The sequence below is a fragment of the Dreissena polymorpha genome, chromosome 9 (assembly GCF_020536995.1).
Source record: "Dreissena polymorpha isolate Duluth1 chromosome 9, UMN_Dpol_1.0, whole genome shotgun sequence".
Lineage (NCBI taxonomy): Eukaryota > Metazoa > Mollusca > Bivalvia > Myida > Dreissenidae > Dreissena > Dreissena polymorpha.
In genome coordinates this window covers 82260362-82287241 of record NC_068363.1, presented here as the reverse complement: position 1 = coordinate 82287241, position 26880 = coordinate 82260362, and the positions used below count along the sequence as shown (strand labels likewise).

The following is a 26880-nucleotide window of genomic DNA, read 5'->3' as shown; positions in this document are numbered from 1 at the left end:
TGTAGTGTTTAAACCAGTTTAATAATATATTACTGATTTTAAAACACAACTTCCATGAACATAATTATTTCAAGAAAAGTCAATATATGATGCTGCACGGTAAACTCAAACTTTGTATCCAAGAGAAGGTGTTGAAATTAATGAAGTGCAATGTTCTTGACTATCTAATTTGCTGCTTTTTAATAACTAATGATTCATTGTTCCATTTGTGTATCGTGACTCATGAATTGTGGATATGATTGTCAATTGCTCAACATTCCATATATATTTCTGACCATTTTATAATTTTCTTAATATAAGTTATGAATTGATCTTAGAAGTCAAATGTATTACTTAATTAAATACATTTATAAATATAAAGAAATAATCTTTAGATTATCATAATATTCTCAGGCCTGTTGGTCTTAGGGATGTGTGGGTTGATGAGCAATTTCTCCTTTTATCACAATTATTTCTACCCTACCTGATCATTTCCTTCATATTCCATTTTAATTTAATTGACGTCTGCAACCTCTTTCGAATTGGGAAAGTCCAAAATGTGTCGTTTGGTAAAGAGTTAAGACATTTTGATTCCTATGTGTCTTGTGAATCTGTTTCAAATCAAATGCGTAGATTTGATCTTCAGCATCTAAAAATATGTGAAATAGAAAGAACGACAATATCTTTTGGAGAGATAAATGTACCTACGTTATAAGCAAAGGACCTGTGCAACAATTCCCGGGCTTTTAAGTCTGTTTAGTTAACACACTAGTAACTTTTTATGTCCCCCACTATAGTAGTGGGGGACATATTGTTTTTGCCCTGTCTGTTGGTCTGTCTGTCTGTTGGTCTGTCTGCGCCAACTTTAACATTTTGCAATAACTTTTGCTATATTGAAGATAGCAACTTCATATTTGGCATGCATGTGTATCTCATGAAGCTGCACATTTTGAGTGGTGAAAGGTCAAGGTCAAGGTCATCCTTCAAGGTCAGAGGTCAAATATATATGGCCAAAATCGCTCATTTTATGAATACTTTTGCAATATTGAAGATAGCAACTTGATATTTGGCATGCATGTGTATCTCATGGAGCTGCACATTTTGAGTGGTGAAAGGTCAAGGTCATCCTTCAAGGTCAGAGGTCAAATATATGTGGCCCAAATCGCTTATTTTATAAATACTTTTGCAATATTGAAGAAAGCAACTTGATATTTGGCATGCATGTGCATCTCATGGAGCTGCACATTTTGAGTGGTGAAAGGTCAAGGTCATCCTTCAAGGTCAGAGGTCAAATATATGTGGCCCAAATCGCTTATTTTATGAATACTTTTGCAATATTGAATATAGCAACTTGATATTTGGCATGCATGTGTATCTCATGGAGCTGCACATTTTGAGTGGTGAAAGGTCAAGGTCAAGGTCATCCTTCACAAGGTCAGGGTCATCCTTCAAAGTCAAACTTCATATAGGGGGACATTGTGTTTCACAAACGCATCTTGTTCCATGTATAAAAATGCTTACCCTTCTAACTTTAAACCCCCAGTGGGACGAGGGATAGAAAGAGAAAGTCACATGCTTGAGTACATTTCAACCCATGCGCATTGCACGTTTTTTTCGCAAAGAAAAAACAGTGGAGCGATACAGGGCCATCATGGCCCTCTTGTTAACGAATGTCAGGACAGAATCGGACCGACTGCTTAGGATTTTCAATTGGTCTTTTATGACCCAAATCGGTCTAAGACCGACAAAACCGAAAAAAATATGATCCCTGTATATATATATATATATATATATATATATATATATATATATATATATATATATATATATATATATAACCAAACTGAAGTCAGATAACTATTTATCTTGCCAAATCATATATATATATATATATATATATATATAACCAAACTTAAGTCAGATAACTATTTATCTTGTCAAATCCAGTCTCAAAAGTCTCAATAAATCACTTGTCTTTCAGAAATGTACAAATGGTTTGAAATTAAGACTGTGGAAATTAACTGTATTAGTTATCATTTTACTGATTCATTGTTGTTTCAAGTTTAATATGTAGTTTTTTCAGCAAATCTTATCAATCTGACAGGTTGTTTTCCATATTTAAGGCACATAAAAGGTATTTTCAAATTTACGGTTTTCATTGTCCTTGACAAACACTGTATCACACTGTATCACTAAAAGATGTTTAAAGCTAAAAATAGATACAGAACTGATGGTTGACAATTGCTACTGGTTTAAATTACCTTACAGTTGACAATTTGTACTGTTACTTGTCATTATTTCATACGCATGGCAGATTTTCTGTGAGTAACAAATCAATATCTATTGATAGACCTTATTGACCCATTCGCTCAGTTGGTTAATTACACCATTATATTATTAATTCAAGAAGGTTAAATGTTCAAGCCAACAAAAAAATTAGACTTAAGATACAGCTTAAAAAGAAGACTTATGAAACAGTATGTGTATTTTGATCATTTTATGAACTGTAATTCGTGTGTTTATGAAAAGTGGAAGCAATAGCAGTGCAAGGAATCAGTGGAAGCAATAGCAGTGCAAGGAATCACATGAGTCTCATGAGGAAGCAATAGCAGTGCAAGGAATCACATGAGTCTCATGAGGAAGCAATAGCAGTGCAAGGAATCACATGAGTCTCATGAGGAAGCAATAGCAGTGCAAGGAATCACATGAGTCTCATGAGGAAGCAATAGCAGTGCAAGGAATCACATGAGTCTCATGAGGAAGCAATAGCAGTGCAAGGAATCACATGAGTCTCATGAGGAAGCAATAGCAGTGCAAGGAATCACATGAGTCTCATGAGGAAGCAATAGCAGTGCAAGGAATCACATGAGTCTCATGAGGAAGCAATAGCAGTGCAAGGAATCACATGAGTCTCATGAGGAAGCAATAGCAGTGCAAGGAATCACATGAGTCTCATGAGGAAGCAATAGCAGTGCAAGGAATCACATGAGTCTCATGATCTGTGCTGTTCCAGTTAAAAAAAACTAAACTTTGTCTGAATATTTGTTTAAATGATATATTGGATGTGTATGAAAAGTCATGAAAGTTGGTAAGAACATTTTGTTCTTATGACATCTTGGGCTGCACAGAACAGGACAGTTCCTTTGAATCTCAGGTGAGAGACTTTGGGCGTTTCAGGCCCTCTTGTTTAGTGTTTTGACACCAACAATTTATAAATTGACCTCTTGAAAATATGACTGCATTCCCTTGAGCCCTTTTCCGTTTCAACATCTTTGATTTTCTTGTCATTTGAGAAAGAAACCTTCAGTGTTTATACATATTAGATTAAGAGTTTTAGTTTGAAGAAAAATTTGCATTAAATTGATCAGTGAATAACCACCTTAATTGACTAGCTAATCAATGACAGTGTGTAGAAGCCATGTAAAGCTGTATGAATTCCATTGACACTGGGTTTGGCTTGCCAAACATTGAAAGGCAGTAATTGAATTATCTAAATATATTTAAGACCAGTTTTGAAATAAGTTTTAATGAAAAGTTTGTGAGTCCAAATAAATGGAAGGTAAGAAATTAATACAAAAATAATCTTCAAAGCTGTTTCAACAGTTTATGATTTAGATCTCTTTTATTTCAACTTTGTAAATTAGTGCGTCAAAAGCCTTAGTCGAATAGCCACAGAGTCTCAAGTCCATGTCCAGGGTAGAATCAGTACTTTGTGTCTTTAGAAAGATTTTGAGAAAGCTCCATATGAATCCACAACCTCACACCATAGCATTACATCATTTCCAACATATACACAGTACCATTGTCACCATACACACTACATCATTTCCACCACATACACAGTACCATTACCACCATACACGCTACATCATTTCCACCACATACACGGTACCATTGCCACCATACACACTACATCATTTCCACCATATACACGGTACCGTTGCCACCATACACACTACATCATTTCCACCATATACACAGTACCATTACCACCATACACACTACATTATTTCCACCATATACACAGTACCATTACCACCATACACACTACATTATTTCCACCATATACACAGTACCATTACCACCATACACACTACATTATTTCCATTATATACACAGTACCATTACCACAATACACACTACATCATTTCCACCACATACACAGTACCATTACCACCATACACACTACATCATTTCCACCATATACACAGTACCAATGCCACCATACACACTACATCATTTCCACCATATACACATTACTATTGCCACCATACACACTACATCATTTCCACCACATAAACAGTACTTTTGCCACCATACACACTACATTATTTCCACCATATACACACAGGGTTCGCACAGGGCTTGAAAAGTGCTTGTAAACGAGTCCTAGGCTTGAAAAGCCCTTGAACAAAGGTTTGCCTTGAAAAAGTGCTTAAAAAGTGCTCAATTTATGTAAAAAAGCCATGAAAATGGTTATTTCTGCTCAAAATTACTTTTATCATTGCTTTAATTATAAACTTAAATCGTTCTTAAGGGAAATATTACGAAAATTTATCATAAATTCCTTCGTACAAAAAGTTGATTACTAAATATAAGTTTCGTACACTATTGAGTATGAAACAGTATGTGTACACGTCACAGATTATGTGTACTACGTCAGAGCTTCTCCATTGTGATCAATTTTCGCGAGTGAAAACGCAGCGATGGGGAAGTGTCGTTTCAAACCAGGGTGGTTAACTGAATATTCCTGGGTACAGAAAACAAATGTCATTCGAAAAGCTCATTGTCGGGTCTGTATGAAGACCATTCATATCAGGGGGATGGGGGAAAGCGCTTTGAAAAGCCACGCGAAAGGCGAAACCCACAAAGAAACATGAAATTGAGATGCAAACAGGGTTCCTGTGATGCGTTTTTAGTGAAACAGGAAGGTATTATTGTTAAAACTGTTAAATCTAAAACAACAACAGCCCATCTGTGTCGAACCAGGAAGGCACAGCCACATAAAGTGTGCAGATAGAAGATATTCAAATTCCAGGACCTTCGCAACCATCAGTAGCAGTATCAAACTCGCAGACATCCATAGACAAATTCGTTACAAAAATGATATGTTGAAAGCGGAAGAATTGTGGGTATTGCATACCGTATGCACACATCAATCCTTCAATTCCACTTAAAACATTACACATTTAGTTCAGGTTATGTTCCATGACGGTACCACAGAACAGAAATTTTCTTGCGGAGACCGCAAGACAGCATATGTGCCGTTTTTGGGCTAGCTGAACATTTCAAAACTTTACTTGATAGTTCTATAAGTGGACAGTACTCTGTGTCTTTTGTTGAAAGTTTAAACAAGAAAGACCAATCCAAGCATATCCGATACTCATGTTCGGTTGAAAATGCCTTTTTAAAAGGAAACTAACGTACGAATCTTGGCCTTGAAAATGAAATTTGGTCTTGAAAAGTGCTTGAATTTAGGTTTGAGATTTCTGTTTGAACCATGACACAGTACTATTGCCACCATACTCACTGCATCATTTCCACCATAAACACCAGTGCCCTTACACTACTTTGGCGGAAGGGGTCAGCAGCCCTTAGGAGGAGGATTTTTTTGTAAATGGGGGAATTTTTATAACAAGAAACAACAACTGTGTTATAAACATATATTTCTATATATGTGACTGTCTATAAGACAGAAAGTTGGACTTTTACTCAATCTATATAACAGTTATCTTATTTGAAAGTCCACCATTATGTCCTTTTTGTTCCTAAAACAAGCTAATGCTGTGTCCAGTTGCATGCAAAGTTTGTCTTAAACTTGTATTCACACTGCAACTCGAATATATCGCGGGTGAAGGGGTCCAAAGATCGCGATCGTGGTAAAAATAAGCATCTAAGTGGTAACGGGTTAAAACATTTAAAATAACAATATTTATTTTCATAAGAATTGCTCAACATAATGAGAACCAAACCAACATACCATACACAGATGACACAAAATATAAAAAAAGTTTGACAATTTAAATACAAACAGATATTGGTTTATTTTCACAAAATTAACTAAAACTGTTCTTGATTCCCAGAAAATAACTTGTATATGTTGCTTTAAATCTAAATATAAATGAAGTTGTTTATTGGTCGCTGCAGAAGAATATTATCTGTACACGAAACAACAATACAATAATTGTTCCAATAATGAAGGAACGGAAACAGTGAACGGTAATGATACAGTGTGTTTGAATTATATTTTATTAAGATGAAATGTCAATGCCAAATAATTTGCTAGATACCCCGGTACTTTAAAGTTGAAATTCACAACGAAACTTTTCATGGAAATTAAATGATCTCAATGTTGTACCCGCTACAAAAAATTTATTAACAAATAAATACACCCACACCAATTTTTTTGCATTCTTTTTATCAGGACAAAGAAATTCATTTAATTTATGTGCACAATGTATTTGTGGCTAGAATTTGTAACCTAAAATAGCTGTATACGACTCGTGCAAACCGTGTCAGGTGATTTACGCATGTTGGAATACAACTGTCCTGACCGGGCGCTTAGTTCATCTAATCTTTAAATAGAAACATATGCTGAAATTCATTTGATACTTTCGCAAATTGTGTTAATGACATTCTTGAGCACTCTTATCGTCAATATTTTCCAGAATTTGCTTTTATAAATGGAAATCAGGCATATACGGGATTATCGAGTAGTGGATAAAGACAGGAGAAGTTGCATGTATGCGATTGAGACAGTTTAACCGTATGTATCGGGGAAATCGAGAGACTCGGGATAATAAGATTATTACAATCAGTTATGAGTTCTCCATTGCTTCAAACTGTTAAATGCAATAAACAAACACGCATTTATCAATTCTCCAGGTGTGGTATGCTACAGCTAGGTGCGAACACGTTTTTATGTCCCCGGTAGGGTGGCACATAGCATTTGAACCGTTCATCCATCTGTCTGTCCGGCAGTCCGAAAATTTTAACATATGCCATAACTTTTGCTATATTGAAGATAGCAACTTGATATTTGGCATGCATGTGTATCTCGTGGAGCTGCACATTTTGAGTGGTGAAAGGTCAAGGTCATCCTTCAAGGTCAAAGGTCAAACAAACTAATCCAAGGGAAGTAACAAGCTTTAAAGGGAGATAATTATGTCCCCCACTATAGTAGTGGGGGACATATTGTTTTTGCCCTGTCTGTTGGTTGGTTGGTTGGTCTGTTGGTTTGCGCCAACTTTAACATTTGCAATAACTTTTGCAATATTGAAGATAGCAACTTGATATTTGGCATGCATATGTATCTCATGGAGCTGCACATTTTGAGTGGTGAAAGGTCAAGGTCAAGGTCATCCTTCAAGGTCAAAGGTCAAATATATGGGTCAAAATCGCTCATTTAATGTACACTTTTGCAGTATTTCAATATTCAAGATAGCAACTTGATATTTGGCATGCATGTGTATCTCATGAAGCTGCACATTTTGAGTGGTAAAAGGTCAAGGTCAAGGTCATTCTTCAAGGTCAGAGGTCAAAATTATGTGGACAAAATCGCTCATTTTATGAGTACTTTTGCAATATTGAAGACAGCAACTTGATAGTTGGCATGCATGTGTATCTCATGGAGCTGCACATTTTGAGTGGTGAAAGGTCAAGGTCATCCTTCAAGGTCAGAGGTCAAATATATGTGGCCCAAATCGCTTATTTTATGAATACTTTTGCAATATTGAAGAAAGCAACTTGATATTTGGCATGCATGTGTATCTTATGGAGCTGCACATTTTGAGTGGTGAAAGGTCAAGGTCAAGGTCATCCTTCAAGGTCAAATATATGGGTCAAAATTGCTCATGTAATGTTACTTCTGCAATATTGAAGCTAGCAATTTTATATTTGAAATGCATGTGTATCTCATGGAGCTGCACATTTTGAGTGGTGAAGGGTCAAGGTTAAGGTCATCCTTCAAGGTCAAACGTCATATAGGGGAACATTGTGTTTCACAAACACATCTTGTTTCTATTTATCATTTGGCATGTACAGATCATGTTTATGCCCCCGGATCGAAAGATCGGGGGTATATTGTTTTTGGCCTGTCTGTCTGTTTGTCATTCATTCATTCATTCATTGTGTGTGTCCCAAAACTTTAACCAAAACTTTAACCTTTGTTAAAGTTTGGTCATAACTTTTTGAATATTGAAGATAGCAACTTGCTATTTGGCATGCATGTGTATCTCACAAAGCTGCACATTTTGAGTGGTGAAAGGTCAAGGTCATCCTTCAAGGTCAAAAGTAAAAAAATGCAATCCAAGGGAATTAATAGCTTTAAAAGGGAGAGAATTTGTAAACCTGTCAAATGATATATTGAAATTTTTATTTCAAAGCGGCGCAATAGGGGGCATTGTGTTTCTGACGAACACATCTCTTGTTACAAGGGAAGTAATATTTTTTAAAGGGATATAATAAAAATAAATTTAAATAAATCAAAGCGGAGCAGTAGGGGGCATTGTGTTTCTGACAAACACATCTCTTGTTCTTTCATATGCGGCGTTTAAAAAGACAGAAAAAACTGCCATGGGCATGGGTGTGAAATACATGATGAAATTTGAAAAAGCAGACTCTTTTATATCTGCTAACAATGCTGACAATCCCATATTGTTCTACAGACAAATTAATTTTATTTTTCGGGGAGAGGGGGGGGGGGGGGCTTTGCTTGTTTATGTCTGAATGTAGTTAGTCTACATTTAATAAACATTATGATTAGGAACATGTGATCAGTTTCTATCCAAGGTAAATTATAGTTAATAAGATTGTTCGCCGAGTGACTTGGCGTCATATCACCAACAATTTCCTTGGCGTGCCGTGCCGTGTCTTGGCGAACAGACGTGGCAACTTGGAGACCACTTGGTCGTTGCTGAGTCGACTCCGCAAACACTTGATATTGATTAACTCTGTGGATAGCGGAATTTGTTGGTTTTGCGTGAGCTGTACTGTACATCACATCCACCATGTAACTACAGTAATATTTCCCATATTTGATGATATCTGAACATGATTGGCAAATACGATCATTTGGACTTATTCTAGGTTGGCGCTAAGGAAAAAGTCATAGGGCATGCTGGACCCTGGAAATTTGTTTGATCCTAGATCGTCTGTGGTGCGTTTTGGGGCTATTTCCTGAGCAAAATTAATACTTTTTTTCTGAAATTAGCCCTTTTTTTGCTTGAAGTCACATTCTTCAATTGCGAACCTAACATTTGGTCATTTCCTGAGCTTACATTATTCTGTCCGCTTTCTTTTCTAAAGAATTGTGTTAATTTGTGTTGCTTTGACTTTTCTTTTTTGTTCGAAGCATCCATTTTTCCCGAAATCTGCAACTCACTTTCTAAATCAGTCTTTCAAGTAGCATAGCGACCGTAAAGGGAAGTTACTCTTATCTACTTTTTTAGCCAATCAAAGTCGTTGTTTCTTGGGAAATTAGTTTATTGTGGCAATGTCAATAATGCCATAACTCCGCCCATCTTATTAAATGACAATTCTGTACTGGTCGATTCGATAACGTTGAATCGTAACATCAATAGGTCAATTACACGGCACGCTTCAGTGATTCATTTATCACGTAAATCGCTGCGAGTAACCCAAATGTTTGAAAAAGTCTGGTCGCAGTGTAAAGCGTTTACCAATTAAGACATTAGCCATGTGGATTATCGACCTAGGCGGGTGTCATTATCCCCTGGGGCCTTTTCGGTAAGGGTGTTATCTGTGTAATATTAGCGATGTTTCTGGCGATTTTTACGGCCTGAAAACAGGCATTTAGATTGTGCATTTGAAAAGCATAGGGTCTTTTTTTTTTTCAATGGCCAATTTCATGAAAATCTTATTTTTAATCGCCAGCCAGGAATTGTAATTGCCAATGGCGATTTCGGCGATCGGTAACGCTAACATAGCTTATTTTCCTAGTTTGAAAAAATGTCCAGGCATGGTTTAGTTGTGATTTCTATTGGTGTTATCTGCCATGTCGTCCAGGCATGGTTTAGTTGTGATTTCTATTGGTGTTATCTGCCATGTCGTCCAGGCATGGTTTAGTTGTGATTTCTATTGGTGTTATCTGCCATGTCGTCCAGGCATAGTTTAGTTGTGATTTCTATTGGTGTTATCTGCCATGTCGTACAGGCATGGTTTAGTTGTGATTTCTATTGGTGTTATCTGCCATGTCGTCCAGGCATGGTTTAGTTGTGATTTCTATTGGTGTTATCTGCCATGTCGTCCAGGCATGGTTTAGTTGTGATTTCTATTGGTGTTATCTGCCATGTCGTCCAGGCATGGTTTAGTTGTGATTTCTATTGGTGTTATCTGCCATGTCGTCCAGGCATGGTTTAGTTGTGATTTCTATTGGTGTTATGTGCCATGTCGTCCAGGCATGGTTTAATTGTGATTTCTATTGGTGTTATCTGCCATGTCACTTTTGGAAAGCAGAGAACTTTTGTCATGTTGCAAGAATCATGGTTTACTTGTAAGCAAAGCTTGCTCACTTATTGGCTTATAAAATCAATACACACAGACGATCAGAGGAGTTCAACTGTATTTAAATGACTTTTTGTGCTGCATGCGATATAAACATGTGCATTGCATTATTGTAACAGTATGTCAATTCTCTTCGTAAAGCTATTTTTTGGCTTTAATCAAGTTTTCTCACTGCTTGTTTTGAGGGTTTTAATGGTAAGCATAGATTTTTTGTATTTGATGTAATTTTTCATTGAATTGTAAATTGTTCGAGCTGGGAAGTTGACCACACTTTCACAAAGTTGGATATTGGATGTGTTAAGAATTTTCAGAGGATGTTGATTTACCTGTCTCTGTATTATTGTTCATGTCACAAGCATTATGTCCAAACTGTTATAAATATATTTATATTCAAGAATATTACATAAAAATAGAGAGCTCTAACTTCCCTTCAGGAGTACATGTATATGGATTCACCATGGACACCTGTCAGGGTTCCTTGCTATATATACAACTTGTGTGATGAATGGTCATGAAATTCTTTCTTATGTACCTGTGTAGTTGTTAAGTTACTGGCATTTTTATGCCCCCCTTCGAAGAAGAGGGGGTATATTGCTTTGCTCATGTCGGTCGGTCAGTCAGTAGGTTGGTCGGTCCGTCCACCAGGTGGTTGTCAGATGATAACTCAAGAACGCTTGGGCCTATGATCATGAAACTTCATAGATACATTGATCATGACTTGAAGATGACCCCTATTGATTTTGAGGTCACTAGGTCAAAGGTCAAGGTCACGGTGACCCGAAATAGTAAAATGGTTTCCGGATGATAACTCAAGAACGCATACGCCTAGGATCATGAAACTTCATGGGTAGATTGATCCTGACTCGCAGATGACCCCTATTGATTTTGAGGTCACTAGGTCAAAGGTCAAGGTCACGGTGACCCGAAATAGTAAAATGGTTTCCGGATGATAACTCAAGAACGCATACATCTAGGATCATGAAACTTCATGGGTAGATTGATCATGACTGATTTTGAGGTCACTAGGTCAAAGGTCAAGGTCACGGTGACCCGAAATAGTAAAATGATTTTCGGATGATAATTCAAGAACGCATATGCCTAGGATCATGAAACTTTATAGGTAGATTGATCATGACTCGCAGATGACCCATATTAATTTTTAGGTCACTAGGTCAAAGGTCAAGGTCACGGTGACCCGAAATAGTAAAATGATTTTGGATATGCCTAGGATAATGAAACTTCATAGGTAGATTGATCATGACTCGCAGATGACCCCTATTGATTTTGAGGTCAAAGGTCAAGGTCACGGTGACCCGAAATGGTAAAATGATTTTCGGATGATAACTCAAGAACACTTTTGCCTAGGATCATGACACTTCATAGGTACATTGATCGTGACTTGCAGATGACCCCTATTGATTTTCAGGTCACTAGGTCAAAGGTCAAGGTCACAGTGACAAAAGTCGTATTCACACAATGGCTGCCAGTACAACGGACAGCCCATATGGGGGAGCATGCATGTTTTACAAACAGCCCTTGTTACAATGTGAGTGCACTTGTCATAAATAACAGGTAAAGGGCTGAGATCAATTAAGCTTGACCAGCATAAGTGAGAGTTAATACAAAAAGTGTTTTAACTGATGCTGTCAACTTTTGTGAATAATTTCAGCAAATAAACAAGCACAAACAAATATTGAGATCCTGAGTGCTGTGGTTTTTGTTGAAGCATTTACGACTATAATTGTGACATTGCATCCCATAGTGAGGCTGCTGTTCTATTTACAGACCATCACTGGTGCCATGTCCGTGCTGAATCCACCAGTTATGCTAGAAAATCCGGATAACCAGTTCCGAGTGAACTACATACAGAACGAGTCAATGGTGCCTGACTTTGATTACCCAACAGTAAGTACATTTCAATGGTGCCTAACTTTCATAGACTTAAATATTTCCCCATTAAGAGACTCTCACGATTAAATCAAGTTTGACCCGGTATTTCGGGCCTTCACTGCGTCTAGTTGATAAGTATTTATAGTGTGACAAACAATACACCCGAACGCTCAATACCATAACAGTTGGCGTCATTGGCGTAAAGCGCACGTACCACCCATGACAATGTCCTTTCACTGCTGCCTAGCACCCGGGTTACACGCAGTCCTTGAGGATTATACATTGACAAAATATATAATCTATAATGAACAATGTAAATGGTAATTGTCTGTAATGAAAGAAGAAATAAAAATAGTCTATATCTCTATGATTTATCACTCACCTCAAGAAAATCCCCAAAATGATGTCCATTCCAAGTTTGATGTTTTATTCAGAATTCGCATAATACAGTGCATTTTGTATAGTACCCAAAATCTGGTGGCATATTAAATGTAAATGTTAGCTCCTGTCTAGAACTTTGTAATAATTACACTCCAAAGTGTGTTTCTTTCAAGAAATATATGAAAATGAGAAGCTTTTCCATATATGTTATCCAAACAAACACACAATCAGTTATTTCATTTGCAATATGAGGACTTTTATTATTAAATTGTGTAGAAATTATCTTCATGGAATATATACAATTTAAACACCAATTTCTTAAATTCGTTTGAAAGTTACTTTGTTTAAGTTTAAAAAATTGTCAGATGAAAGTACGTAATAATGCGTGGCCAGCAAACCATTGAGGTAAACGCTTCCCATTTCAAACGGTGAAGTTGTCAATAATATTCATAACCCCGAGTCGATTTCGTCTATCTTTTCTATTAATAGATTGTTTATGTACAAGCTAGCCGAAATGACCGTTAGTAAAATCTCAGTAGACGGGTTGTTTCCCGGCTATTGAATGTTCTTACGATACGGTTACAATGTACTGATAATTTATGTGCGTTTATTTCCGACTGTTTCCTCAACATTTGGTATTTAAAAAGAAACGACGAGAGACAGACTAGGAAAATGATTTTACACTTAGTGTTTCTTTGTTTGCTGTTTAATTGAAATTATTTTAATTGGACATTAAAAGAAATGTTAAGAAAGACTAATAAACCGAGGAACTTGTGTTTTATGTAGTTATTCACGGAATCATTTAAATATAAATTAAACTAGATTGGAATGAATCTCTGACTTTGTTATACATTTGACCACGCTTTGTTATACGGAGAAATTGACATTATTTGGATGGAAATAAACTGCATTTACTCAGTTAATACGATCAACGTCATTACGGCAAATTGCACATGGCGTTGTTAAGTAAACTGAATAACGTCACAGAGGTAAATAACCAAGTTTCAGCAATAAAAAAACAACAAGAAATCTAAAAACTCTTTATTTATCAATTATAGCTTAGCCTTAAACAGTATACTTATTTATAGCACTCCATGTCATACTTTGCCTGCCTAATTAATATTGTTGCAGAGACATAAAATTGCTATAGAACTAGACCATAGATTATAAAGTTTTGATATGCTGACAAATTTTGAAAATTGCCTTGTCGAAGACAGTAAAATGAGAACAGTCACATTTCAGGAGTTAATATAACAGATGTGATTATCATTACAATATTTGTATCCCCCCCCCTCTTCCAAGAAGGCGACATATAGCAAAAAGTATTGTCTCAGACATAATTCTGCCATATATTGATGGATACTGAGACCAGATATATCCTTCAAATCCTGTTTTTCGTATGTCCTCCACTTGCTGGGCGTTTTTCTAAAGTCCATCCATCTGATGTGTTGTGTGTAATACATGTACCCATCTGCTTAACCCATTTATGCCTAGTGGACTCTCCCATCCTTCTAAATTGGATCAATTTATTTCCAAAATTAATGATGTCTAGTATATTTATTTCTATATTTAGAATATTTCTTACAAAAATTCCTGTAAGCAAACAGCACAGACCCTGATGAGATGCCGCATCATGTGGCGTCTCATCTGGGTCTACGCTGTTTGTCAAGGTTTTTTTTCTAGACTCAAGGCATAAATGGGTTAATAATAATAAATTACACTTAAAGGTCAAAGGTCAAATTTGGCCACAATTAAGAACAGCTTGAAAATTTCTTTCTCAGCCATGACTTTTTATGCCCCCCTTCGGTCGGTCGGTCCGTCCACCAGATGGTTTCCGGATGATGACTCAAGAATGCTTACGCCTAGGATCATGAAACTTCATAGGTACATTGATCATGACTGGCAGATGACACCAATTGATTTTCAGGTCACTAGGTCAAAGGTCAAGGTCACAGTGACTCGAAACAGTAAAATGGTTTCCGGATGATAACTAAAGAATGCTTACGCCTAGTATCATGAAACTTCATAGGTACATTGATCATGACTCGCAGATGACCCCTATTGATTTTGAGGTCACAAGGTCAAAGGTCAAGGTCACGGTGACCCGAAATAGTAAAATGATTTTTGGATGATAACTCAAGAACGCTTTTGCCTAGGATCATGACACTTCATAGGTAGATTGATTGTGACTCGCAGATGACCCCTATTGATTTTCAGGTCACTAGGTCAAAGGTCAAGGTCACAGTGACAAAAAACGTATTCACACAATGGCTGCCACTACAACGGACAGCCCATATGGGGGGCATGCATGTTTTACAAACAGCCCTTGTTTTTATTTCAATTTGACATTTTTTCCATTCGCTGGTAATTCGAAAAATTAGAAAATAATGGCCATAGGTACAAGATTGAACATTGAAAAATTAACTTCTACTCATACAAGAAACCATGGATTGTTCTGACATATATATCATAATTGGCTTTAATTGCATTTATTTTTATGAGGGTCTTAGAAACTTGACAGCAAACAAATTGCAGAACAAAGATACATTTCATGTTCTGGTTTTCTAGAAATATTTGTAACATGCAGATTTAGTGCAAACTATGTTACCTGACATACACATGTACACGAGTCATTTTTGGTTTGTGTGCAAAGGTTTATCAAGAGGAAAAGTACATAGAAAAGCTTAAATTAGAATCTCCCATATTATTGTTCCCATGATGTCTGGATTAGAACCTTTGATGGGGGAAGGCATTTATACTTGTGAGGTATTCATATTTCGCCTTTTATAAAGGATTTTTGGTTTTACAAGTTTGTGCTTGTCAAACATAAAATAACTTAAGTTTAAATATTTTCATTGTGTAAATTTTTTTTTTTGTTTTTCTGTAGTATAGAAAACATTTTATGCTATGGATAGAACATGAGAAAATGTCATCATTGTTCAATTTATTAACAAACCATGTGCTAAAAATACTAGAGACTTATGCATGAATATATGTACAGAATGACTTATCCACATTATAGTAAATTCTTCCAAGTAAAACCATTTTAACTGTTATGTGAATTAAATCCATTTTAGGAAGGTAAACTTAGAGATCTTTTTGTTCTTTTTAGCCCTTCTGAGCTAATGCTGGTGTTGAACTTTTGTGTTCACTTTTTATCTGTCATTCATCCTCCTTTGTCACATTTGTCTGTTTAACACTCTAGAGGCCACTTTTATTCTGCAAACTTTGTGAAACTTGATCAGGACATTTTTTCAATGATATCTAGGCTGAGTCTGATAATAGTTTTGGTCTGTTGGGTTTTTGATGTCAAATTTGGGGCTGAAATTCAGTGCCATTTTGGCCCTGTTCCCTATCTCAAATGGAATATTTTCCCAAATGACTGCCTACAATTCGCAATCGCAGGTTTCCAAAACTGCTGTAACTGCTCTTGAGAACAGTCAAACAAATAGTGTTTTTTGTCATTCAGTAAATTATAACAAAGGAGGCATTTTAATTGTAGTTAGTGTAATGTTATGTGTAAAATGTAGATCTATTGTATCTGATACTTATGTTTAGCAGATGTAACAGAGTTACAATCAACCCACCTCTGTTACTAATATACTATGTTAGCATTTCCAACCACCAAAATCGCCTATGGCGTTTCAATATTTCAGCTGGCGATTTAACTTGAAAATGTAAAAAAAAAATCAGTTTCTCTAAATGTATCAATATTCCGTATTTTTAAGGAGCACTCGGTACCTACTTCTGCGGAGAATTGCCATAAATTTCACATAGGGTAATAGCTTATCCACAGATAAGATCAAATATTAAAGTCAGTAAAGCCACATTAAACGGTTATGTATGACAAAGATGCTTTACAAGAAATTAGCCGGTAACTTTCCAGACACCAAACTGTGATGTTCACTGTCCAATCAGGTATGAGAAAGCCTATGAAGGGGGGGGGGGTTAACTGGCAACTATACTTTTTTATTATAAATTTTGGGGGAAGCATATAGTCGCCGCTTCGTCTGTCCCTGCGTGTGTGTGTGTGCGTCCGACCGTGCACAATTTTTGTCCGGGCTATGTCTCAGCAGCTAATGACCGCAATTTAATGAAACTTTATGGGAAGCTTCACTACCAAGAGGAGATGTGCATATTATCAGCGGGTTTTAGTCGGATGATTTTTCACAGAGTTATGGCCCTTTGAAATTTTCCATTAACTGTACATATAATGCAATTATTGTCCGGGCTTTTTCTCAGCAACTAATGACCTAAATTCAATGAAACTTTATGGGAAGCTTCACTACCAAGAGGAGATGTGCATATTATCAGCGGGTTCTGGTTGGATGATTTTTCACAGAGTTATTGCCCTTTGAAATTTTCCATTAACTGTACATATAGTGCAATTCTTGTCCGGGCTATTTCTCAGCAACTAATGACCGGAATTCAATGAAACTTTATGGGAAGCTTCACTACCAAGAGGAGATGTGCATATTATCAGCGGGTTCTGGCCGGATAATTTTTCCCAGAGTAATGGCCCTTTGAAATTTTCTATAAAAAAATTATTGTCCCCCCCAACTACTGTGCCCTCAAGACATTTCCATTTATCTGAATATATAGTGCAATATTGTGACAAAAAAAACTTTTGGGGAGCATCCCCTGTCTCCGACAGTTTCTTGTTGACATTGGTCATGAAGTAAGCATTTACCAGAAATTGATTTATAAGGAGTCACAGTTTTTCCATTTACTTAATGAACAAAAGTTATTAAAACAGTACATTTAGGACGATATCGGGCATAATCATCACACCTTTTTTACTGTGAACAATTAGTGTAAACAAACTGTTAACAATTCTTACTTACGAAAAGTGAAATGCAAATCGTGAACAATTAATTACATATGACAAGTAAGTTGTGCAAACAATATTTATTAAGAATTTTGTGCCATAGCAATTTAATTCTTGTACATGTATATTCATAATGTCGAATAATAGAATGATTTACAACAGTTTTTTTACAACGGCGTGATATTATTTGCTGCTGCACCATTAACTATACATGTATACCATGTAAAATAGGTTCGCGAAATTGTTTCTGTTGTCTGTCAAGTTCCACACATGGAAAGCGTGCGTGTTGCAACAGACCATGTATTGTAACGGAATCATAAAACATTGAACTAAGTACATGCAGTATTTTAAAATGAGCAAATTATATGCTGTTGTTCATTTTTTGTAAGTATCATACACAAAGCGACAGGTACATTCATATACAGTACAGGCACCGTGTATTTAAACAAAAATGCCTGTCCGCGTTGTTCACTTTTCCCGATGGGTGACATTTCGCGGGGGGCGGACACGCTACTGACCGCGGTGTTTGGCGAACACTCGAAATCGCCGCGATTTCACGCTATCGTTAACGGGAACACCAGTGATCACCGCGATGCTGCGCAGCCACCGTAAACACCTGTCTGCGAGAGTCATTCACGCGTTTTAAATGTAAATGTACAAAAGAAAATCATATACTACATGTAGATATTACATGCATGTGCGCATGTATGCGTACTTAAATTCGGACAGTACGTAAAGTCGGAAACGTAAATAAAGCCTTTAAATGATCAATACTATTGACTCTTATGGTGTTAATCAATGCAATTGCCCTTTTTAACAACAAATACCGAGTTTCAAAGAAATCAAGAGAGTATTAAATCTTTTATTTACTTGTGTCCGACTTTAAGTACTGTCCGAATTTACGTATTGCATCCATATGTTACGACACTTGTGTTCAGTCCTTATATACAATACAATAATTGTTTCAATAATGAAGGAACTGATACAGCGTAACAGTAACGATACAGCATGTTTAAATTATATTTTATTAAGAGGAAATGTCAATGTCAAATAATTTGCGAAATACCCTGGTTCTTTAGTTGAAATTCACAACAAAACTTTTAATGGAAATTAAATGATCACAATGTTGTACTCGCTACAAAAAAATTATTTACAAATAAATACACCCACGCCAATTTTCGCGCGCTTTTTATCTGGACAAAGAAATTTATTTATTTCATGTAGAATTTGTAACCTAAAATAGCTGTACACGACGCGTGCAAACCGTGTCAGGTGATTTACGCATGATGCACTTCAACGGTCCTGATTGGAAGCTTATTTCATCATATATTTAAATAGAATCATATGCCGAAATTCATTTGACACTTTTGAAAATTTCAAACATTTGTGTTTATGACTCTTATCGTCTATACTACCCACCCATAATTTGGTTTTAAAAATATAAATCAGGCATATATGGGATATCGAGTAATGGATACAGATAGGAAAAGTTGCATGTACATGAATGCAATTGAGACAGTTGACACGTATGTATCGGGGAATCCGGAGACTCGGGATAATACGATTACTACAATGAGTTATGAGTTCTCCATGGCTTCAAACTGTTAAATGAATAATCAATCAATCAATTAACACTCCTCCAGGTTCGGTATCCTACAGCTAGGTGCGAACGCTGTTTTCTTTTATACGCGGCGTTTAAAAAGACAAAAAACACTGTCATGGGCATTGGTGTGAAATACATTATTCATTATCACTTTTAAATGAAAGAGATCAATACAATACGGTTATGTTCAATTATTTTATTTTAAGCAAACACGATGCCTTATGGCAGACAGCCCCCGCGATATTTGATCTGAACACCCATCGGGGGGTTCATATTGGTAAGCGAACACAGTGAGATGAACACCGCGGCGAGTGGCGTTTGTTTAAGTGCCTGTACTGTATAGTGCAAATTAGTTTATGATGTGGGACGCAGATCTCCAGATAATTTTTTCAGCCGAGGGGTATTTCACTCATGAACTTTTTAATTGATGAGTAAAAATCAAAATCCGATAATTTTATGGAGTGTTTATGTTCAAAGGATCAGAATTTATAATAAATTGTACATGTAGTGTTAACTCGCTATAACAAGCAGTCTTGTACACAATAAAGCAATCCCTTTTGTTTTATTTAACAGTTTTTCTGTTTTATTTGCCCTTGACTTATAAGCAGCCATTTATCTCTTTTTCCGTCTTGATTTGCCAAGCCACTGTTTAGCACACACTGTACAGCCACAATCAAAATCTTCTAAGCTTGGCCCACAAAACTTGTTTATTATATGTGTATTTTGGCTGCCATTTAAAAAGTGCTTGAAGTAAAAAGGGTTTTCCATACTAGTGCCACACAAGAGATGAACTGATAGCAAAAATTATATGCTTGATGTTGGGCGTTTCGGTGTCATCGAATGTGATGTCAAATGTTTTTACCGTAAGCGTATATAGCGTTTCTCAACAATGCAGCGAGGAGCGGGTTGTGTCAACATCGGCCTTGATCGTGGGCCAAAATGAAATGATGCCCTTCTGATTGAGGAGTAAATTAGGTTGGGAACCACATTCTATACACACAAATTAGGTCGGGAACCACATTCTATACATAGATGGTGATGTCACAACATTTTTACCGGTGGCAACAAAATTTTAAGTCATGCGTATTTTCTTTTTCTCATGCGTATTTTACGCAAATACGTATCTTATCTGGCCCTCTGGTGGGACGTCATAGTAACGCTGAAATTTGGCTACTACTGTTTTTTCCTCAGAGCCTCGAGAATATGATTGAAGAAATGTGAAAATCTTCAACCAGTGTATATTAAAAGAACCTGCCTTGTAACTGCCTTTGTAAAGATAAGTTAATCAAACAAGGGGATTTATTATCTCTTGAAAACTTCCACCCCCACCTCCAATTTATTCTTGGCTTGTGATAATTTAGGTTGTAATATGTGCCTGCTTGCCATTGATAACATAGGCTATTTATAGGTGTACTTAAATCTCAGTAAGTTTGCGAGTATAATGAAGGTGAATTGGGGGTTTGATCTTTGATATTTATTCAAACTTATACTGCAAAAAAGTATTGACGAAGTTAAGCAATCAAATACCTGTTATTAAAAATACTTTGTGTGGGGACTGGTCTGATTTTTATGCCCCCCATTTGAAGAAGAGGGGGTATATTGTTTTGTACATGTCGGTCCGTCTGTATGTCCGTATGTCCGTCCGTCCACCAGATGGTTTCCGGATGATAACTCAAGAACGCTTAGGCCAAGGATCATGAAACTTCATAGGTACATTGATCATGACTCGCAGATGACCCCTATTGATTTTGAGGTCACTAGGTCAAAGGTCAAGGTCACGGTGACCCGAAATAGTAAAATGGTTTCTGGATAACTCAAGAACGCTTATGCCTAGGATCATGAAACTTCATAGGTACATTGATCATGACTCGCAGATGACCCCTAATGATTTTCAGGTCACTAGGTCTGAGGTCAAGGTCACGGTGACCCGAAATAGTAAAATGTTTTCTGGATGATAACTCAAGAACGCTTATGCCTAGGATCATGAAATTTCAAAGGTACATTGATCATGACTCGCAGATGACCCCTATTGATTTTCAGGTCATTAGGTCAAAGGTCAAGGTCAAGGAAAAAATGGACTGAAACAGAGCCCAGAAGACTCCAGTCAAAGAACCATAGCCGATTTCTGTAGGCCAATTCAAGTCAGAATGAACAATCTGTTGATAGACCCAAAATAAACGATAGAAACTTATTATTTCATGTGCAGAAGTCATTTATAACTCAGCACCTTGCATATAACCAGTAGACGATGCTCCTCTACATTTATTAATGGCTGCAACATGGGCTGCAATGATCTGTGGAATTGTGTTGTTTTTACCAGTACAAAATCTTATAAATGTAAAGAATTTTGGAATTTGGATTTAGCTCTTGTCCAAGCACGTGTGTTGGACATGTTTCATATATCACATGCATAAGCCAGAAATAATTTAACAGGTCTTTGTTCAAAAGTCAACCATGGGCTCCTTATGTTCTAAGAGATGCCACCACTGGTGAAATCCCTGGAAGAGGAGGAGCTGCAACAGCTGCAGAAAGACCTTACCAGCCATGTCCAAGTGCTGCAAGCCCTGCAATCTGAAGAGGACTAATATCAGCTTGCCCACCAAGCCCTTGTCCAAGTGCAGCAAGCCCCGAAATCTAAAGAGGACGAATATCAGTTTGCCCACCTAGCCCTTGTCCAAGTGCAGCAAGCCTCGCACTCTGAAGAGGACGGATATCAGCTTGCCCACCTAGCCCTTGTCCAAGTGCAGCAAGCCTCGCACTCTGAAGAGGACTAATATCAGCTTGCTCACCTAGCCCTTGTCCAAGTGCAGCAAGCCTCGCACTCTGAAGAGGACTGATATCAGCTTGCTCACCTAGCCTTGTCCAAGTGCAGCAAGCCCTGCAATCTGAAGAGGACTAATATCAGCTTGCCAACCTAGCTCTTGTCCAAGTGCAGCAAGCCTCGCACTCTGAAGAGGACGGATATCAGCTTGCCCACCTAGACCTTGTCCAAGTGCAGCAAGCCCTGCAATCTGAAGAGGACTAATATCAGCTTGCCCACCTAGCCCTTGTCCAAGTGCAGCAAGCCCTGCAATCTAAAGAGGATAAATATCAGTTTGCCCACCTTGCTCTTGTCCAAGTGCAGCAAGCCCTGCAATCTGAAGAGGACAAATCAGCTTGCCTACCAAGCCCTTGTCTAAGTGCAGCAAGCCCTGCAATCTGAAGAGGACAAATATCAGCTTGCCCACCCAGCTCTTGTCTAAGTGCAGCAAGCCCTGCAATCTGAAGAGGACGAATATCAGCTTGCCCACCTAGCTCTTGTCCAAGTGCAGCAAGCCCTGCAATCTTAAGAGGACGAATATCAGCTTGCACACCTAGCCCTTGTCCAAGTGCAGCAAGCTCTGCAATCTGAAGAAGACTAATAACAGCTTGCCTACCTAGCCCTTGTCCAAGTGCAGCAAGCCCTGCAATCTAAAGAGGACGGATATCAGCTTGCCCACCAATCCCTTGTCCAAGTGCAGCAAGCCTCGCACTCTGAAGAGGACGAATATCAGCTTGCCCACCTAGCCCTTGTCCAAGTACAGCAAGCCTGGCAATCAAAAGAGGACGGATATCAGCTTGCCCACCTAGCTCTTGTCCAAGTGCAGCAAGCCTCGCACTCTGAAGAGGACAGATATCAGCTTGCCCACCTAGCCCTTAACCAAGTACAGCAAGCCTGGCAATCTAAAGAGGACGGATATCAGCTTGCCCACCTAGCCCTTAACCAAGTACAGCAAGCCCTGCAATCTGAAGAGGACGAATATCAGCTTGCCCACCTAGACCTTGTCCAAGTGCAGCAAGCCCTGCAATCTGAAGAGGACTAATATCAGCTTGCCCACCTAGCCCTTGTCCAAGTGCAGCAAGCCTGGCAATCTGAAGAGGACGAATATCAGCTTGCACACCTAGCCCTTGTCCAAGTACAGCAAGCCTGGCAATCTAAAGAGGACAGATAACAGCTTGCACACCTAGCCCTTGTCCAAGTGCAGCAAGCCCGGCAATCTAAAGAGGACGGATATCAGCTTGCCCACCTAGCCCTTGTCCAAGTACAGCAAGCCTGGCAATCTAAAGAGAAGACGAATATCAGCTTGCCCACCTAGCCCTTGTCCAAGTACAGCAAGCCCTGCAATCTGAAGAGGACTAATATCAGCTTGCCCACCTAGCCCTTGTCCAAGTACAGCAAGCCTGGCAATCTAAAGAGGACGAATATCAGCTTGCCCACCTAGCCCTTAACCAAGTACAGCAAGCCCTGCAATCTGAAGAGGACGAATATCAGCTTGCCCACCTAGCCCTTAACCAAGTACAGCAAGCCCTGCAATCTGAAGAGGACGAATATCAGCTTGCCCACCTAGCCCTTAACCAAGTACAGCAAGCCCTGCAATCTAAAGAGGACAAATATCAGCTTGCCCACCTAGCCCTTCTCCAAGTACAGCAAGCCTGGCAATCTGAAGAGGACGAATATCAGCTTGCCCATCTAGCCCTTGTCCAAGTGCAGCAAGCCCTGCAATCTAAAGAGGACGGATATCAGCTTGCCCACCAATCCCTTGTCCAAGTACAGCAAGCCCTGCAATCTAAAGAGGACGAATATCAGCTTGCCCACCTAGCCCTTGTCCAAGTACAGCAAGCCTGGCAATCTGAAGAGGACGAATATCAGCTTGCACACCTAGCTCTTGTCCAAGTGCTGCAAGCCCTTCAATCTAAAGAGGACAGATATCAGCTTGCCCACCTAGCCCTTGTCCAAATGCAGCAAGCCCTGCAATCTGAAGAGGACGAATATCAGCTTGCCCACCTAGCTCTTGACCAAGTGCTGCAAGCCCTGCAATCTAAAGAGGACGGATATCAGCTTGCCCACCTAGCTCTTAACCAAGTACAGCAAGCCCGGCAATCTAAAGAGGACGGATATCAGCTTGCCCACCTAGCTCTTGTCCAAGTGCTGCAAGCCCTTCAATCTAAAGAGGACAGATATCAGCTTGCCCACCTAGCCCTTGTCCAAATGCAGCAAGCCCTGCAATCTGATGAGTACGAATATCAGCTTGCCAACCTAGCCATTGTCCAAGTGCAGGAAGCCTCGCAATCTGAAGAGGACAAATATCAGCTTGCCCACCAAGCGCTTGTCCAAGTGCAGCAAGCCCCGCAATCTGACGAGAGCAAATAACAGCTTGCCCACCAGCCATTGAGCTACAGCTACAACATGTAGGCTCTGATTCAAAATTTTAAAACCGTTGCAATTGAAATGTATTTTTTTTAAGTTTGAGAGATTTCAATAAATATTTTATTTGCTATTAAAAACGCTTAATTAATCGAAAAAAAAACTCCCAAGAATGCGCCAAATTGCACCATTTCACGTCAATTTTAAATTTTTCTTAACGGAGGCCGCAATCAACTTACAGGTGGGTAACCCTTTCCACACTTACCCTCTTGCTGCTTTGCGGCTAGAGCGTGCTGCAAGCTGCGTTTAATCGCCAGCTACTCAATTAGTAAAGCTGGCTTTTGTTATGGAGAACACTGGTTCTGGTAAACTAGCTTTAGCCATTAAAGAGTGACTCGTTTAATCAACCACAGTAATGTAACTGTAATACTGTTGAAAATTTGCGCACAATCCAACAAGCAAATAAAGTGATATAAACCCTGTTAGTTAAGGGTTAAGGTAACATCTGTAAACATGTATTGCATCTGTCTATATTAAAATTTACTAGTGTGTTCTGAAATTTCATCAATGTCTTCAAAAGATTCCCCATTGTCTTCTGAATATTCACCAGTTATCATCAGAGATTTGAGCAATGTTTTCTCTAAATTCACCTGTGTCTTCTGCAGTTGTCATGTGGAAATTCATGTGTGTTTTCAGAAATTTTAACTGTTTCTTCTGAAATGCCATCAGTTGTTCTGACAATTTCACCAGTGTGTTCCGAAATTTCACCACTTTCTTTTGAAATTTTACAATTGTTGTTCTGTTGCAGGAGTTCTATGAACACACAGAAATTCTCTGGAAAGACAAGGGAGTCCAAAGCTGTTTTGAACGATCCAATGAATACCAGTTAATAGATTGTGCCCAATAGTAAGTACTTGTGTACCAATAAGTGTGTTAAGTTGACAGGGGCAGTGCTCTCACTGGTTTGATGTGCTAAAACCTTACCTACCAATCAAATGTTCAGATGGGGTAATCACATGATAGTCAAGATGGCGACTACCATGCTGAGACAGTTTTTTACTGTTTTGTACCCTTCATTATTTTTGTTTAATTTTTAAATGACATTAACTGTCCAGCCATATCAGTTAAAATGTTGTAAGCATTTATTTGGTATTAAAATTGGCTGTATATCTTGACTTTACTCCCCGCAAATTTTCTTAGTGGAGAAATTTCACAGCGATTTAAGTCAAGATATAGAGCCAATATTAATACTACAGTAAAGGCACCGTGTACTTAAACAAACACCACTCGCCACGGTGTTCATCTCACTGTGTTCGCTTACCAATATGAACCCCGCGATGGGTGTTCAGATCAAATGACGCGGGGGCTGAATCACCGCGGACCCATAATATCTACCGCGATGTTCATCGTGTTTGCTTAAAATAAAATAATTGAACATAACCGTATTGTATTGATCTCTTTCATCTAAAAGTGATAATGAATAATGCATTTCACACCCATGCCCATGCCAGTGTTTTCTGTCTTTTTAAACGCAGCGTATAAAAGAAAACCACGTTCGCACCTAGCTGTAGGATACCAAACCTGGAGGAGTGTTAATTGAGTGTTTGATTATTCAATTAACAGTTTAAAGCCATGGAGAACTCATAACTGATTGTAGCAATCGTATTGTCCCGAGTCTCTGGATTCCCCGATACATACGTGTCAACTGTCTCAATAGCATACATGCAACTTTTCCTATCTGTATCCATTACTCGATAATCCCATATATGCCTGATTTATATTTTTAAAACCAAATTATGGGTGGGTAGTATAGACGATAAGAGTCATAAACACAAACGTTTAAATTTTCGAAAGTGTCAAATGAATTTCGGCATATGATTCTATTTAAAGATATGATGAAATAAGCTCCCAATCAGGACCGTTGTATTGCAACATGGGTAAATCACCTGACACGGTTTGCACGCGTCGTGTACAGCTATTTTAGGTTACAAATTCTACATGAAATAAATGAATTTCTTTATCCAGATAAAAAGCGTGCGAAAATTGGTGTAGGTGTATTTATTTGTAAACAAAAATTTCGTAGCGAGTACAACATTAAGATCATTTAATTTCCATTAAAAGTTTAGTTTTGAATTTCAACTAAAGTACCGGGGTATCTCGCGAATTATTTGGCATTCACATTTCCGCTTAATAAAATATAATTTGAGCACGCTGTATTGTTATCGTTACTCTGTATCAGTTCCTTCATTATTGAAACAATTATTGTATTGTATACGGACTGCATACAAGTGTCGTAACATACGGGTGCAATACGTAAATTCGGACAGTACTTAAAGTTTGACACAAGTACATAAATGATTTAATACTCTCTTGATTTCTTTGAAACTCGGTATTTGTTGTTAAAAAGGGCAATCGCATTGATTAACACCAAAAGAGTCAATAGTATTGATCATCTAAACGCTTTATTTACGTTTCCGACTTTACGTACTGTCCGAATTTAAGTACACATAC

The 26880-nt window shown here is 38.0% G+C and overlaps 1 protein-coding gene and 1 long non-coding RNA gene across 4 annotated transcripts in view; both read left to right on the top strand.

The window, feature by feature from the left end:
* LOC127844024 (uncharacterized) overlaps nucleotides 1–26880 on the top strand; it is a 179204-nt gene that overhangs the window by 82887 nt on the left and 69437 nt on the right. The gene's annotated exons all lie outside the window — the stretch shown is intronic.
* The window catches only part of LOC127843997 (guanine nucleotide-binding protein G(s) subunit alpha-like), a 131475-nt gene that overhangs the window by 35158 nt on the left and 69437 nt on the right, over nucleotides 1–26880 (top strand). For all 3 annotated transcript variants that reach the window (XR_008032502.1, XR_008032501.1, XM_052373959.1), the window contains exons 4-5: nucleotides 12289–12408; nucleotides 25178–25275. Coding sequence is in view for 1 of the 3 variants with exons in the window: in XM_052373959.1 (XP_052229919.1) it covers nucleotides 12289–12408; nucleotides 25178–25275 (218 nt within the window). In the remaining 2 variants the exon portion in view is untranslated. The remainder of the gene's footprint in view (nucleotides 1–12288; nucleotides 12409–25177; nucleotides 25276–26880) is intronic.